Source organism: Drosophila subpulchrella, chromosome 2L (assembly GCF_014743375.2).
Source record: "Drosophila subpulchrella strain 33 F10 #4 breed RU33 chromosome 2L, RU_Dsub_v1.1 Primary Assembly, whole genome shotgun sequence".
NCBI lineage: Eukaryota > Metazoa > Arthropoda > Insecta > Diptera > Drosophilidae > Drosophila > Drosophila subpulchrella.
The window spans coordinates 11178585-11192565 of record NC_050610.1 but is presented as its reverse complement, the minus strand read 5'-3'; the positions used below and the strand labels follow the sequence as shown (position 1 = coordinate 11192565).

Here is a 13981-nt window from a genome sequence, read left to right as displayed (position 1 = left end):
GATTTCAATCTTAAAAGTAATCTTATTACCGTCAAGCTGCAATATGATATTTTAGTCTTTTCGTCGCAGGGATAAGCTTGTGTTTAATTTTCCACTCAACAAAAAATATTACGTTACCCCCTCAAGAGTGTTTTGTGGACTTTTCGAGTGGGAAAAGTGTCTCATGTGCTTGCTATGTGGGCAGATAAAAAGGAAAGGGAGTTCCTCGCCTTCGTCGTTGAAAACAAATTGAAAGTGCCTCCAGCTGTCCTTGGAGTCTTATTAAAATTTTACCATATTTGCGTAACTGTGTTTGCGAAAAAACAAGGAAAGCGTTTGTATTAAATTCCCGGCCCAGTGCATAATTTAATTTACCCTCATGGAAATTGCAGTCAAGGTGGGCTAAAATACATTTTCTTGAACATAATTTGAATGTGTTAATATAAATGTTAATTAAGGCTGATACTTTAATCGGACATATATGTTTATCAACATTTTTTATTTGGAATTTTTATGTATATTTTTATCTATTGTAAATATATTTTGTATATATTTTTTTATTAGCTAAATTTTTAATGATATCATTTTCCTTTCAAGTGGTTTTTGTGTTATTGAATGTTTGTATATTTGTATTAAACATTCATGCATGCTATCCACATTAAATTTTCTTTACAAGGTTTTGAAGGGCCATCACTTGTTTCTCTGTCCCTTAAGCTCCTTACCAATCCCAATCCCATAACCCAACCACATGACACCACAACCCGTCACCAACTGTTGACATCCTCCTTTAAAAAGGTTAATTGTGTCGCTCTAATGTCTTTAGCCATCCATGTGCGTGGCTTACGTGTTCGGGGTAGCAAAAAGAGGGAAAACCGAGGGGACCTCAAAAGATTTGCCACCAGGAACACGTTTTGTTTCAAGACAGGAAAAATGCTTTCGATCTACGTGATGCTCGTCCCTCTTCGGTTTCATTTAATGGGGAGTAAATGGTTTTATTTTCATCAACTGTATTTCTGTTGCAGCTTAAAAAGCTTTTAGAGAGCTCACATTTTCCGGGCACCATTTCAGTTGCAGCTGTATCCAAATTTCTTTCAAATTGATTTTGAGCAGTTTTGATAGATTTCAATTCTGTACATCCAAAAGTTTCACTCGGCTTGCGAGCAACTTTCGACAACAACATCTGACTTAGAACTTCTCGGCTTGGAATAACTTGGCAGAACTTCAAATTCATTTTCAAATCGAACAAATAAAAAACGCTTCAGCCACTCAAAACTTAATTTTCAGTGCCCCAACCAGTCAGTGCATAAAGTTTTGGCCTCCATATGAAGTTGCGATATGTTGAAAGGCCGGGAATGGACTTTGTATTGATTGCCCTAGAAAATGTTTAACAAATCACGAAAAGGCAAGGAAAAATTTACAAGAATGGTTTCAAGCTTTTTTAAAAGGATTACGACATGTAAGATATAAATTACTTACTTAAAAAGTAAGAGAAATAAAAGACCGTCTAACTATTTGGCTATAACATTCAATCAACAAATAAGATTAATGTGTATTTTTGCACAGAACGAAAAGTAGATATGAAATGTTGATCACTTTACAGAATTATATTTTGATTTTGCTCTCTTTGTTTATTTGAGAGAGTTTCGCACATAGCTCTCTTGCCCCTACCCAGAGTAATTTTAGGCTCAATCTCTCTCTTTTCTCGAAAATCATGATTTGAGAACATTTTATAGAGAGAATAATGATTCTTAACAATTTTACCAAGCGATTGGAACAGAAAATTTAAGGAAACTTGATGGCACTTTACAGTACCTAAATTAAGGTCAATTGATGACAAAGATGCCACTTTCTTCTTGGAAATAACCAACCTCAATAAGTCCAGCGTCCTTCGCCCACTTCCCATCTTGATTAGCATTCGTCAGTTGTTTGCCAGTTTGACTGGGCCATTTGGCCTGTTTTTAAATTTCCGGTTCCGCTGGCGGTGTCAACTCCATGGAAATGTCATTTCCGTCAGGGAAAGACGCCCGGGAGGCCATCAGCTTCAAAGCTGAAAACTGAAAACTGAAAACTCGTCATCCTCGACGTCGACGTCCGTCATTGTCCTTAGCGTTTCCGCGTCATTTCCATTTAAAAGTCCTCCGTGCTCTTTTCCCGATTCTATTTTCCTGCTGGGGGGGCCAGAGGGCTTGACATCTGGAATAGCAGTCGGCACGTTGATGATGGCATCATAAAAAGTGCCATCGACTGCAATTTTTCCCCAGCTGATTTATTAATGTTGACAATCGTGGCCGTCTGTTGACATTACCACTGCCCCCTTGGAACCCATTGTAATGGAGTTCCTTCGTCTTGAACTTGAACTCGAGCAGGTATTCTGTAGCATTATTTACCCGACAGATTAATATACAATGAAGAATGTTTTGCCATTCCAATTCGCTTAGCATCCCTCTAATTAGTTTCCTCATTTCACTTTTTTGTACTTTTCTTACTCTTTAACCTGCAATTAGCACGTTTCCGTTGAAAATTGCGACTGACTTCTAATTATGATGGCTGCTTCAACTTAAGGGGAGTTTAATTGGTTCTAGGAAAGATGAAATTCTTTTCTAAATTTAAAATTGGTTGCATTTAATGTACTATTAAATATTAGATTTTAAAGTATTATATTAAAGCTATCTTAGTCATTTAAAAATACTTTCTCTTACTCAAAAATGATATATGACAATAGCACAATTACTTGCTTGGATGGCACCTCGCTCTTTTTATTTTATTTACTCGGTAATTGCATCTTAAATTCGCATAAGTCACGTGTGAGACACGTGGGATTCGTCCTGTGTTTGAGTTGGCCTTAACTTTTTTTGCACGTGACCAGAATTTTATTAAAAAGCAAATATTTGTTTATTGCCTGGCTGTTTTTACCCGTTTTTATTATTTTAATGTTAATTATGGAGTATCAATGGTTTTAAGTTTACTATATAAATTGATTGTTTGGTTTCGCTATGTAAAATATTCCAATCACGTGTTCAGCAGAAGAACGTGATAAAGCCATACATCACTCGATTTGTTAACCCCAAATTGCCCGTTTATTATCGCTGCGTAAGCCACCTGAATACCAATTTTTCTGATTTCCCCATAAATACATAATTTAAATGCGCCAATTCATCAACATCACGGCTCAATACCTTTTTATTTACCTCAAATGTTCTGCTCAAAGGTCCTTTAACCAAAATAACCCGGACACATCAATGTCGGCTCATGTGTTTTGGGGCGTTTCAAATTTATGCCCATGAGACAGTCGCATTTTAACCGCCCCCCTTTCACTTCCTTTCAATCGTTGCCCCATTTTGACATTTTTCTAAGGCGAGCATACGCAACAGGAAACGGAAACGCCGATTTGTCAATTGTCTGCCTCAAGATTTATGTGAGCCACGATAAATTTGATACACGAGAACCTGATTTTGCTTTTGGGGCACGCGCTTTCTTATGGGGTGTGCATGAATCAGGGCAATTTGTAAGGAAATCACATATACCGGAACCAACGATTTATTTAAAGGTTTTTCTTGCCTTGGCTGTTAAAGCCTTTAGCTTAAATCGAACTAGTTAATTTAGAAAAGACTTAAGTTGACAACAAGTATAGCCATATATTCAGTGAATCAAATTTGTTACCATCTTAAAGTGTCACTTGAAGTTAGGTAACCATAATGACCGTTTAATCAATTGGCACCTCAACTGATAACTAAAAGGTAAATAATTATTACGTAAGGCCAGAGCGATTCAATACTCGTTACACTCAAAATTAAGAAATATATTTATCAAAACCATTCGCTGAATAAATAAGATCTTTATTTTGTGCAAGCAATGTCAACAAATTCCGCACTTATACATAAATTAACTAATGCTCGAATGAAATCGCTTGAGTTTTAAATTAACTTAGTCAAAGGAAAGCTAGAGAAAACTAATCAACAGGCGTGTATGGGTCAACTAATGAGCCTTGGCCTTGTAGGTGACTTTCCAGACTTCGAAGAGGCAAATGGTGGAGTGGAAGCGGTAGAAAATGGCCAGCGGCATGGAGATGTGGGTGATGATCGTCCAGCCCCAGACGCCGAAGAACTCCAGATGGGTCTCCCGGAAGACGGCGCGTCCTTTGATCAGGGTGTTCACGAACCAGATGGCTATGTTGGCCACCAGCAGGAAGGTGATGATCTCCCTGCCCGGCTTCCTCCGCACCTGTTTGTTCCCCTTGCACCTCCGATGGCTGGCGTGCAGGATGAACATGGTCTGCAGTGAGGTCTGCACCACACCAAATACCTCTGCTATGATGCCCTCCACGCGATCGGGCACTGTGTCCCATTTGGCAAAGTAACTGCCCAGGATGCTGAACATTCCGTACAAGTAGACCCCCGTTTGGGCCACAATCAGCAGCAGATTGTCCAGGTCCATCGAGTGGTGGTCGTCACTGTTGTCCTTGATGTAGCGCAGATCGCGCATGAGGATCATGCCTGTAAAACAAAATAAGTAGCATAAATAAAAAAAAGAAAAACCTAATCATAAAATAGTTCTAAGATCTATTTAAAATGATCCTTTTCAATATCTTAATATGATCTCTCAAAGTGGACAAAAAATTGTTGCATACTTTTAGACACCTGTACTAGTGTTTTGTGCCTGTAAACAAGCACTAAAGGAAACGCAACCTAATTTTATTAAAAAGTAGTATGTAAGTAAATTCCGAAAATCTATAAAAAATATACCCAGAAATCTCAAAGACTTTCAAATCACTAGAAAAGGTATCTAAAATCACGCAATGGAAAAAGAACATTGCCTTTTGGAATGTAGTACATTTAATGTATCAATGTACTCCGGACTTTAAATACCTAGTTGCATAATTTTAGACGCCTTTATAAGTGTTTCAAATCCTAGTTAATACAATTACCTTAAATATTTATTTATAAAGATTTTATATCTAAAGTTATTCCCTATATTCGGTACTCACCCGTTATCACAGCCGAAGCGCACATGAAGTACATGAAGGTCTCCCAGAGAGTGACCTCCTGCGTGGCCACCAGTTCGTATCCCGGCTGGGTGTACAGCACAAAGTACATGATCATCGAGATGATGGTCATCACAATGATCATGATGCCGAAGAAGAGACCCTTGTGCGACTGCGAGCAATCCACGGAGAAGTGATGGGCGGGCTTGGCGGCCACTGGCTTCACCGAATTCTTGCGGGTCTTGTCGATGTCCGGAATGGACTTGACCGTCTTCCACATCTCGAAGAGGATTACGGCACAGATCAGGCTGTACTCGATGGTGCAGGGGAACAGGAAAGGGGACAGCTGCTGGACCAGAGCTCCCATGATGGTGGTGCGGGAGCACCCACTAAAAGCAGCCGCCGTGGGCGAAGGAGCCACAGTCGCGTTCGCAATAATAGAGCTCACATTGGTCAGCAGGGTGGTGTCCAGCGGATGGAGGGGATGGTGATGGTGCAGGGATTCATTGACCGCCAACCAATCGGTTCTACCAGCGGTGCTATTGTGGATGACCAGGTCGTGGGCGGGATCCACTTCGTGCTGGCCAATGTGGAAGATCTCGTGCTTGGTCTCCTCCACCAGGACATACAGCCACTCGCACAGGTTGGTGGCCACCATGTGCATCAGGCCGAATCTCGAGGTCACCTTGTGCCGGGCCATGTCCATGTAGGTAGTGTTCAGAAAGATGAACTGCACCTGGACGATGCACAGCACCATCCGGCAGATGGGCGTTATGGCCACGAAGACATCCCGACATCCTGGGTGGCCATTCAGCTCGAAAAACTGGCCAAACTCCAGACCTGAATACACCATTGTGCCAATGGCAAAGGCAATGGCTCCCACTCGCAGGTAAAAGCTGCCGAAATGGGTAACCTTATGCTTCAGATGCACATTGCTGTTCTTTTCATCTGAAAATATATATTCTTACTATCAAAAATTTACCTTAAATAAAGGCATATCTTACGATAGTCCTTGAGAGCATTGAAAAGTGATCGATTTCGGAAGGCACTTATGTACAGGAAAATCACAAAGAGTATGCTGCCCACATAGAGGTACACGTAGAATCCCTGGTACACATAGGTCGGTATCTGATCGGATATAACCTCTGTGATGGGCAGACAAACGCCGAGTAGAACCAAAAGTTTGCAGTAGGTTGCCGACAGCGCTGAACTTATGGCATCGCTGGAAATATATTTCTACCACATTAGTAAAATGCAAATTGGCCTTATTTGAATTTGTAAGAACTTACTTGCCTGTGCGTCGGTTCTTTTCCTTCTGCTGCTTGGCATGATAACTATTGGCTCCATTGTCGAAAAAGGCCGTGGATCCATTCCTGGCACTTGTGGTTCCGCTCTGGATATTTATGGTCGCTGTACTGCCGCTCGCTGTTCCCTGCAGGTTACTAGAAAATATTAAAGATATGATACAGAATTAGATACTGGTATTCAATGAAAACACCTATTTATATATAGAATTTTAAATATAATTAACGTTAAATGTATGAGAGTAAGGGTTCCTAAGTATATCTGCTAAGATATAATATATTCTACAAAATGTTTTTTTTTTGTTATATTAATCCACAACGGAATAATTTTCAAAAATATTTGAGACATAGTGTTAAGTGAATATTGTTAATGTTATAAAAATATTTTAGAAGGACTTGAAGTCTCAAAAATTCCTAAACGAATTGCGGAGTTCAGACTTTTATATAAATGGCTTTTAAATGTTACAACATAATAACATAATCAATCATAAGATTGGGTATTAGAAACTATTGTTAAACAGATGATGCTTTGAAGAACACTCCAGTTCATAAACCGTAAAAGTACCCATTTTTGGCGCTCCTTGGCGACAGGAATCCGTCCTTCCTGAGGATCTCCTGGAGGAGCAGCGAAGGCCTCCGGGACACCTGGAGGGTGCAGGCGGAGTCCTCATGGTGGATCGGTATGGTGGGCAGTGGGAGGAGGGCCTGCCGCTGACTGGCGTGTTCCACGAGATCCAGGTTTGTCTGGGACTTGGCCAGCGGTGAGATGGGATGCGGCGACATGACCGGAATACTGTGGTGTCCACAGTGATCGCAGGAGGTTCTGGCGTATCGGACCACCTGGTTCGAGGTGGCGGCCACCGAGTGTCGCGGACTTCCGGGTACCGAGGGGGGCAGGGAGTTCGGCGGGGATCTGGAGAACGATGACTTCTTTGGCGCAGTTATAGTTATGTATTCACAGGCATCGGAGGATCTGTGACTGCTGTTTAAGGATCAAAATTAATCAGAGGCTGCTCAAGGACTTTTTTTCCGCGGTGAGTGGCACATATACACACTGAAACCCCCGACAGGTTCAATGCTTTCCGAAGAACTGAATTTTCTTTTTCAACTTTGCATTCTCATGCTTGGAATTACCAATTTTAAGTCTTCAACCTGACCCTGAAAGAATTGCACACACACATCTTAAGTATTTTGCAGCTTTGATTGATTTTTGATCGATTTCTGCCCACAAATGGGGATATAATCACTCAGCTGGTTGAGAAAAGCACGCGTGTTCCTTTGGAAATACCTCTAATTTGTACATAAGTGGATAGATAAAATTCGGCGTTGTCTCATCAATCAACAGATAGATAAGTGTTCACTGTTTACACAAACATTAAGTGATCACGTTTTCCCTTTGTTGTCTGCAATCAGTGTCTGAATTTTGAGCCAGAGCTTTCACACACCAAAAAATAACGACAAAGAGCTGATGTCAAAGCATGACATCTATATGGTTTTGATAAGATATAAACCAGACAAAATTAAGAATGGAAAAATTAACTGTGGAAAATTAAACCTTTTACGAGATTATATTTTACGATTTGAATGGTTTTCAGATTAAGAGACTTTCAAAGGTGATTAATATAACAAACACTCGCGAATATATATTGTACTTTTTTATCACTGTGTATATGTGCCACTGCAGTTGAGCATTTAAATCCGAAACTAACTCATTTCCTTTCGATATCACATCGTGGTGATAATGGACTCGTTGCTTGGTCCTCCATAGGTTAATCGGTTCATTGTACATATCTTTCGATTTCAAGTTAATTAGCGACATTTCCGTGCCGATGCGCAGTATTATATGAAATCCGACAGATAAAAAGCGATCGATCAGCGATCTCCTAGACCGCGATTTTCCGCGCCCTTACAGACTCGTGTCACTGCGAAGACTGAGGCGTTTTTGAGCCAGTTACTCCAATTGTCGGCCAGACGATATTTGACTAACTGATTAGCGTTATTATTAGTCTGCTATTTTTACCGTACGAGTACGAGTGTGATCCGTGTGTGTAAATAAATCTATTGCAGTCTTATTATTGCCTTAATTTATTAGCCTATTTACACTTCATCAGAGAGGCCGGAATATACGCATGTTGTATATAACATCTTTGGTATCGTATGTATTTGGTTTTTATTTGAAATCTGTTACAATCCGATAACAAACTTGTCAATGTTGTTAATTATCGTGTACAGAGTGGATTGTAAAAAGTTCTGCTTTTCCAAAGCAAAATTTGCCGGTTATCTCTGTCAGTCTAGACCTTATTGCTCTTGACTTGTTTACTGGGTCAACACTGTTTGCCGATCTCAGGATAGGAAAATATTTACCCAGATGAGTCAATTTCATTGTGGACTCCTCAAAATATTTCAATGAGTTCGTTAATTGTAAAGCTGTGACGTTAAAAATGTATTTACCTTAGCTGTGTGGCTTTGAAAAAGGAAAACCTTGGGGCTGACTCATCAGTTTTAGAGAAAGTTACGTGATAGTGTTAAAAACCAAAAAGTTATGAAAGACCTAACACATCTATAATGCGTCTGTAAACGATTCAGACAGACGCCTTCAAGTGTGAATTTGGTACGCCATATTTAGTTAGTAAAATATATAACGAAAATTCGCAAGTTCAAGTAATTAGATCAAAATGCATTTTATTTTTAGTGCATGACATATATTTTGGTTTTCATTTTGTGGTCTACCATTTATCAACGAAGAGTTATGTTAAAATCTTAGACTTAAGTTGTCTTTATCTATTATAATACTTTAATAAAAGCACTTATATTTATAAATCTTTATTTTTACCTGAAAGTAACCGTCGGCATTCTTTCGTATTGAACTCCACTGTTGCGGTCAACCATTAATTAGGCCACAATATATTATATTGCACGTTTTTATATCTTTTTTCTTTTCTTAATTAAAACTTCAGATACAAATAACTTATTCTTCTGCTGAAATTGTATCTCCGTTCATGTACATGGTAGTGTAATAAATCCAACCCGCTAAAAAGTTGTGCAGATGGCACCACAGTTCTCGAAAAACTGAAAACCAAGCCAGACATCGATTCTTATCTAGGGGGTCTTCCTCATGCTCATAATGCCAACATATACATAGGCAACGACCTGGAACGCGTAAATTTGTGGTTAGTTAATACCGAGATACTAGCAAAGGTTCCAAAAACCAAGACAGTAGCGGACTGAAGGTAAATATATTGCCTTTCGTTATCTTTTTAAGGGTCACCATTCCGACCCTGTATGTTAGTTGAGTAAGCACTTCTTTCGAATGGCTGGAAAACAGTATTTATTGCCACTATCAGTTTGCTTAAAATCAGTGCAATCGTATCAGGCCACGCTTCTGTTTACGCTTGTAATCAATAACTTCTGTCAATATTTGCCAAAACATATACATTCTTGTTTTATCGTTTTTACCTTAATATTTTCCAGCCAAAACTTTGGACTGCCCGATAAGAAAGTGAGCTAACAACAGAAGTCGGGCAAGTTCACCATTACTAAAATAAAATGGCCTGTAATTTAAAGATAATTTCCAGCGCGTCAGGTGGTAATTTTAAAGTAAGTAACTTTTGAATAGGATATGCGTAACTGTTCAGATCAGTCACCATTCATGAATCATAACTATAGAAAGTCTGATTAAAGTAAAATTCAAAATTGTACCATTTTGGAGAAATATGAATGCCATCTCTGCTCTACAAATTTTCATTTCTTCTTTAAAATATTCACACAAATGCCAAACATGAAAATAATAATGCGTAGGCTTTATCCCGAGGGCAATAATAACAAAGAAAATCTTTACAAACATTGACTTTTTAACTTTTCTTTTAATTCCAAGATAAACACGAATTGCCACAGGCACTTGAAATCAATACAAATTAGCCGAAATACGCATTCTCTTTATTACATTTAAAATATTAAGTTATAAAAACTAGGTCTTTATGAACTTTTAATTAAAAATATTTAAATTTATATATTCATATTAGTAGTACCTATCTTTACTCAAAAAGTCCTTCTTTAAAATATTTCTGATTGTCATTTCGAAAAGGAGACAATTCATTTGAACTTCTCCAACTTATTGAACTACCGCAACAATGTGTGAGGCCAACTGCCATCAAAGCAAAGTAGTTGAGCATATTTGCGAGGTCATGGCCATAAATATGAGGTTCCCATACCATCTGCTCCTCCGACCACCAACATACGTCTGGAGAATCCTCCGGCTGGCCTCGATTTCGATCTGTGTATAATTTGTGCGACAAACTTTGTCATGTGAGCTGATGCAGTTAGTGAAGCTTCCACTTCCACCGAACCAGATGCGGTCCCCGCTCCAAAAAGTGCCCAGAGTGTGGGAAAGTTCCGCTCGCAGGACGAGCACCCAGACAAGGACCAAAGCCAGGACCTACACCATGAGATGAAGTTTAACTACACCCAAGAAAAATAGGATTTTAATTGTGAACAGGTTCCTTTTCAAAATTAAGATTAAAGCGGCTAATCTTAAAAAATTTATGTAAAAATTGAAAACTGTGAAAACAATAATTAAATATCAAACACACAAGATAATTGCGGATTTTCAAATACTAACTAAATACCAACCAAATAATATATTATATATGGTTTACAGGCTTTTATAAGTAAAATATTTTTGATATATAAAAAAAGATTCATTTTAATCCTTGATATAATATCATTAAATTTCGAAGAATTTTTATTTGTTGTAAGTATATTCATAAGTTTAATATTAAAAATGAATGTCATTAAAAATGTTTAATAAAATTGATAATTTAAAAATATTGTTAAGTAGTTTGCCAAATAAATTAATAAGGAGATATACTTTTTTTTTTAGTTAGCCCTTTAAAGAAAGTATTTTTTCCCGTGTGCCAAAGCGAAAACCACCAGCTGATAAATTTTCAAATTTGCATGCTAATGAATGGCCTGGCATGGCACTGTTGCTGCAAAGTTTTTAACTTATGCTTGCGCTCGCCTGGAGAAAATATGCAGAGGGAGATTTATCTGGCCGCCCGGTGGTGGTGCCCACTAGGTAAACTGAGGTAACCGAAACAGTTTGGACCAGCGCCATTAATTGCATGTCGAACTTTGAGTGGCTTTCGTCATTAAAGACGGGGGTTACAACAGTTGCAACTACATGGTATGGTAAAAATACATTTTCCGGCAGCCAATAGAGATGATATTTACCTTTCATTGCTGGGTAAATTTCGGGAAAATGGTGTTTCCAACTGCTGACTGCTAACCAAGCTAATATTTTGCAGACCGGGCTAATGAAAGCATCAGCTATGTGCCAAAATGATGGCCCAGTTATTGGCCTGCGCTGCGTATGAGTGTTTTAAATAGAGTGCGATAATGTGGCCAAAAAGTGTTGGCACGTTGGATGGAAAATTGTAAAGGAGCCAAGTTGTTGCACCCATTATGGTCGCTATAGATAAACCCTTCAACTTGCTAAAAAGCATTCAATTTATTCAACTCGCTGCGACAAATCGAAAGGATTTCGAGGGCACTTTCAACAGTTGTTAAGTGTTTTAGGCACTCGTTTAATCAGCCAACTATTCACGCGCTTACCTTTCACTTCAGGCCGATTCATTCATCTGCGTTCTATTTGAGTTTCCCTCGAAATGCATTCATGCATGCCAAAAGAGGACTTTCGACTTAAATGGGAAAAGGGAAGAAAAAAAGAAAAAAGGTGACGAATAAATTGCCTCGGCAGATGGACAGTCTCAAGGTTTCTAATTTATGATAAGACGTTAATTTTGTTAATGAAAGTTGCTCTGGCTCTGGCTCAAATTTAAAGCCGAAAAATGATAATAAAAATCGTTTCAAACCATACCGCAGAATGAGTAGGTTAACATCTGCTATATACCTTTATAATCGTAACAAAAGGTTTATCACACTTCACCACAAAATATAGGTATTGTATCTTACCTTTCATATTTTCTTGGCCTTTTTGGCCGAAAACGTAAGCCATTGGCAGAAAATTGAGTTGCCAGTAGTAGGGAAACGCGGGTTCTGGGACAATTAGCATATTAATGGCCCCAAGCCCCCCCTCCCCCTCATTAACCTATGCGGGTTCTGGGACAATTAGCATAATCCAATAAATTAAGTGATTTTAATGGATTTTGAACTCATAAAAATGTCACGATCATGTCTATAAAGAGTATACTTAATTGCCCCCATCGCCCCCAAATCCCCAATGTGACAATATTGATCATGTATCCTTCCCCTCATTATGTGCAATTAATAGTCAGGTGAGAAAGGTGCACGTGAGAAAGGTCGCACAACCATAGTATCCAAAGGTTGTTATCTTACAGGAACATATCCGATCATGTTGGGGAAAGGTGTGATCACGTACCCTTTTGCCTCATTATCACAGGTGTTGCTGTGCACGTGTGAAAGGTCGCACACCCAAAGTATTCAAAGATGGTTATCTTAGAGGAACATGTCCGATCATGTTGAGGAATAATATTTTCTATGATTGTAAAATTAATTTAGAAATCAAAAGAACCCCAATAAAATAAATCTCACAAGTTAATGATTCTCAGATGTGAAAAATTTTCAAACACACATTTTTGTTTCCGCCCCAGAACGTTTAACTGGTAAATTCTCTAAGATTCTCTCCTTTCCACAAATGGGTCATAAACATGTCATAAAAGGGATTCAAGCAAGAGCTACCCGAACATGCGCACCTGTCCATTACCTGACCGCAATAAAAGGGGCACATGCCCAAGCCTGAAGGCGCACGCTCATTGACAGGCGCAATAAAAGGGACACATGCACAAGCCTGAAGGCGCACGCTCATTGACAAGATCATGGGCCTCACGCCAACGACCTCATGGCTGACTTCTAGCTCTAATACGTTCCCATAATAGGGGTTGAAATCACGACCGCGCAACAACTCACAAGTAGCCGACATATCTCAGTCAATGAAATATTTTCCATTCTCCGTACCTGTAATTTTAACTCGAAATAAAAAGTCAGAAGTTTATTTTGTAGCATAATAATACATTTATTCATTTATTTTGGTATTGTGAACATTTTTTATTATGTTATTTAATCATTTTCATTCTTTTTTCAAGATTATAGTATATATTCATAATGTTGAGTGCTTCCTTTTTGTAATCCGAAATTCGATGGCATACACAAGTATCAACTCCCTCGGTGGCTGCATTATTGCTCCACACGCAGGTGTTCATATGATTTCCATGAATAGATATTTTCATATTACCTCCATCACATTCAAAGAGTTTTGATTGTATGAACTGGAGCCGTACATAGTGTGCATTGAACAGAACTCCGTCAAATGCGTTCAGAAAATTATTTATTTTAACTGAATGCATGTTGTCTATCTAAGTCATCAATCTCGTCTTACACTTTTAAATATGGTTACAGAGATTATAAGGAAATTTTATATAGGTTTTCATCTTCATCTTTTTACCCAAAGATATGCATTCTCGAAATTCAACACATGAAAATCTTTGATTTTTCCCAAACTCGAAATGTTTTTTACCAAACTGTCCCCTATTGGCTACCTGAGTATGATTGTGTGTATAAATTGACAAGATCTTTCATTTCCCACCTGCAGCAAAGTATTTGCGACCTCCTGACCGCAATAAAAGGGACACATGCACAACTCAGAAGGCGCACGCTTATTGACAAGATCATAGGTCTCACG

At 38.7% G+C, this 13981-nt stretch overlaps 1 protein-coding gene across 3 annotated transcripts; it reads right to left on the bottom strand.

Annotated features, from left to right (window-relative positions):
- Nucleotides 1-3794: 3794 nt before the first annotated feature.
- LOC119548480 (proton channel OtopLc) lies at nt 3795-9264 on the bottom strand. Of its 3 annotated transcripts, none has more exons than XM_037855751.1 (6): nt 7974-8176; nt 6830-7246; nt 6250-6402; nt 5965-6182; nt 4964-5908; nt 3795-4472 (listed from the first exon to the last, which is right to left on the bottom strand). In XM_037855751.1, exons 1-6 carry the CDS (start codon nt 8081-8083, stop codon nt 3955-3957), a joined length of 2361 nt encoding a protein of 786 aa, XP_037711679.1. In that variant the 5' UTR covers nt 8084-8176; the 3' UTR covers nt 3795-3954. The 3 variants fall into 3 exon arrangements, with proteins under 3 accessions (XP_037711679.1, XP_037711680.1, XP_037711681.1); XM_037855752.1 differs by having other exon boundaries at nt 6830-7243; XM_037855753.1 differs by lacking the exons at nt 6830-7246; nt 7974-8176 and adding an exon at nt 9098-9264.
- Nucleotides 9265-13981: the final 4717 nt, after the last annotated feature.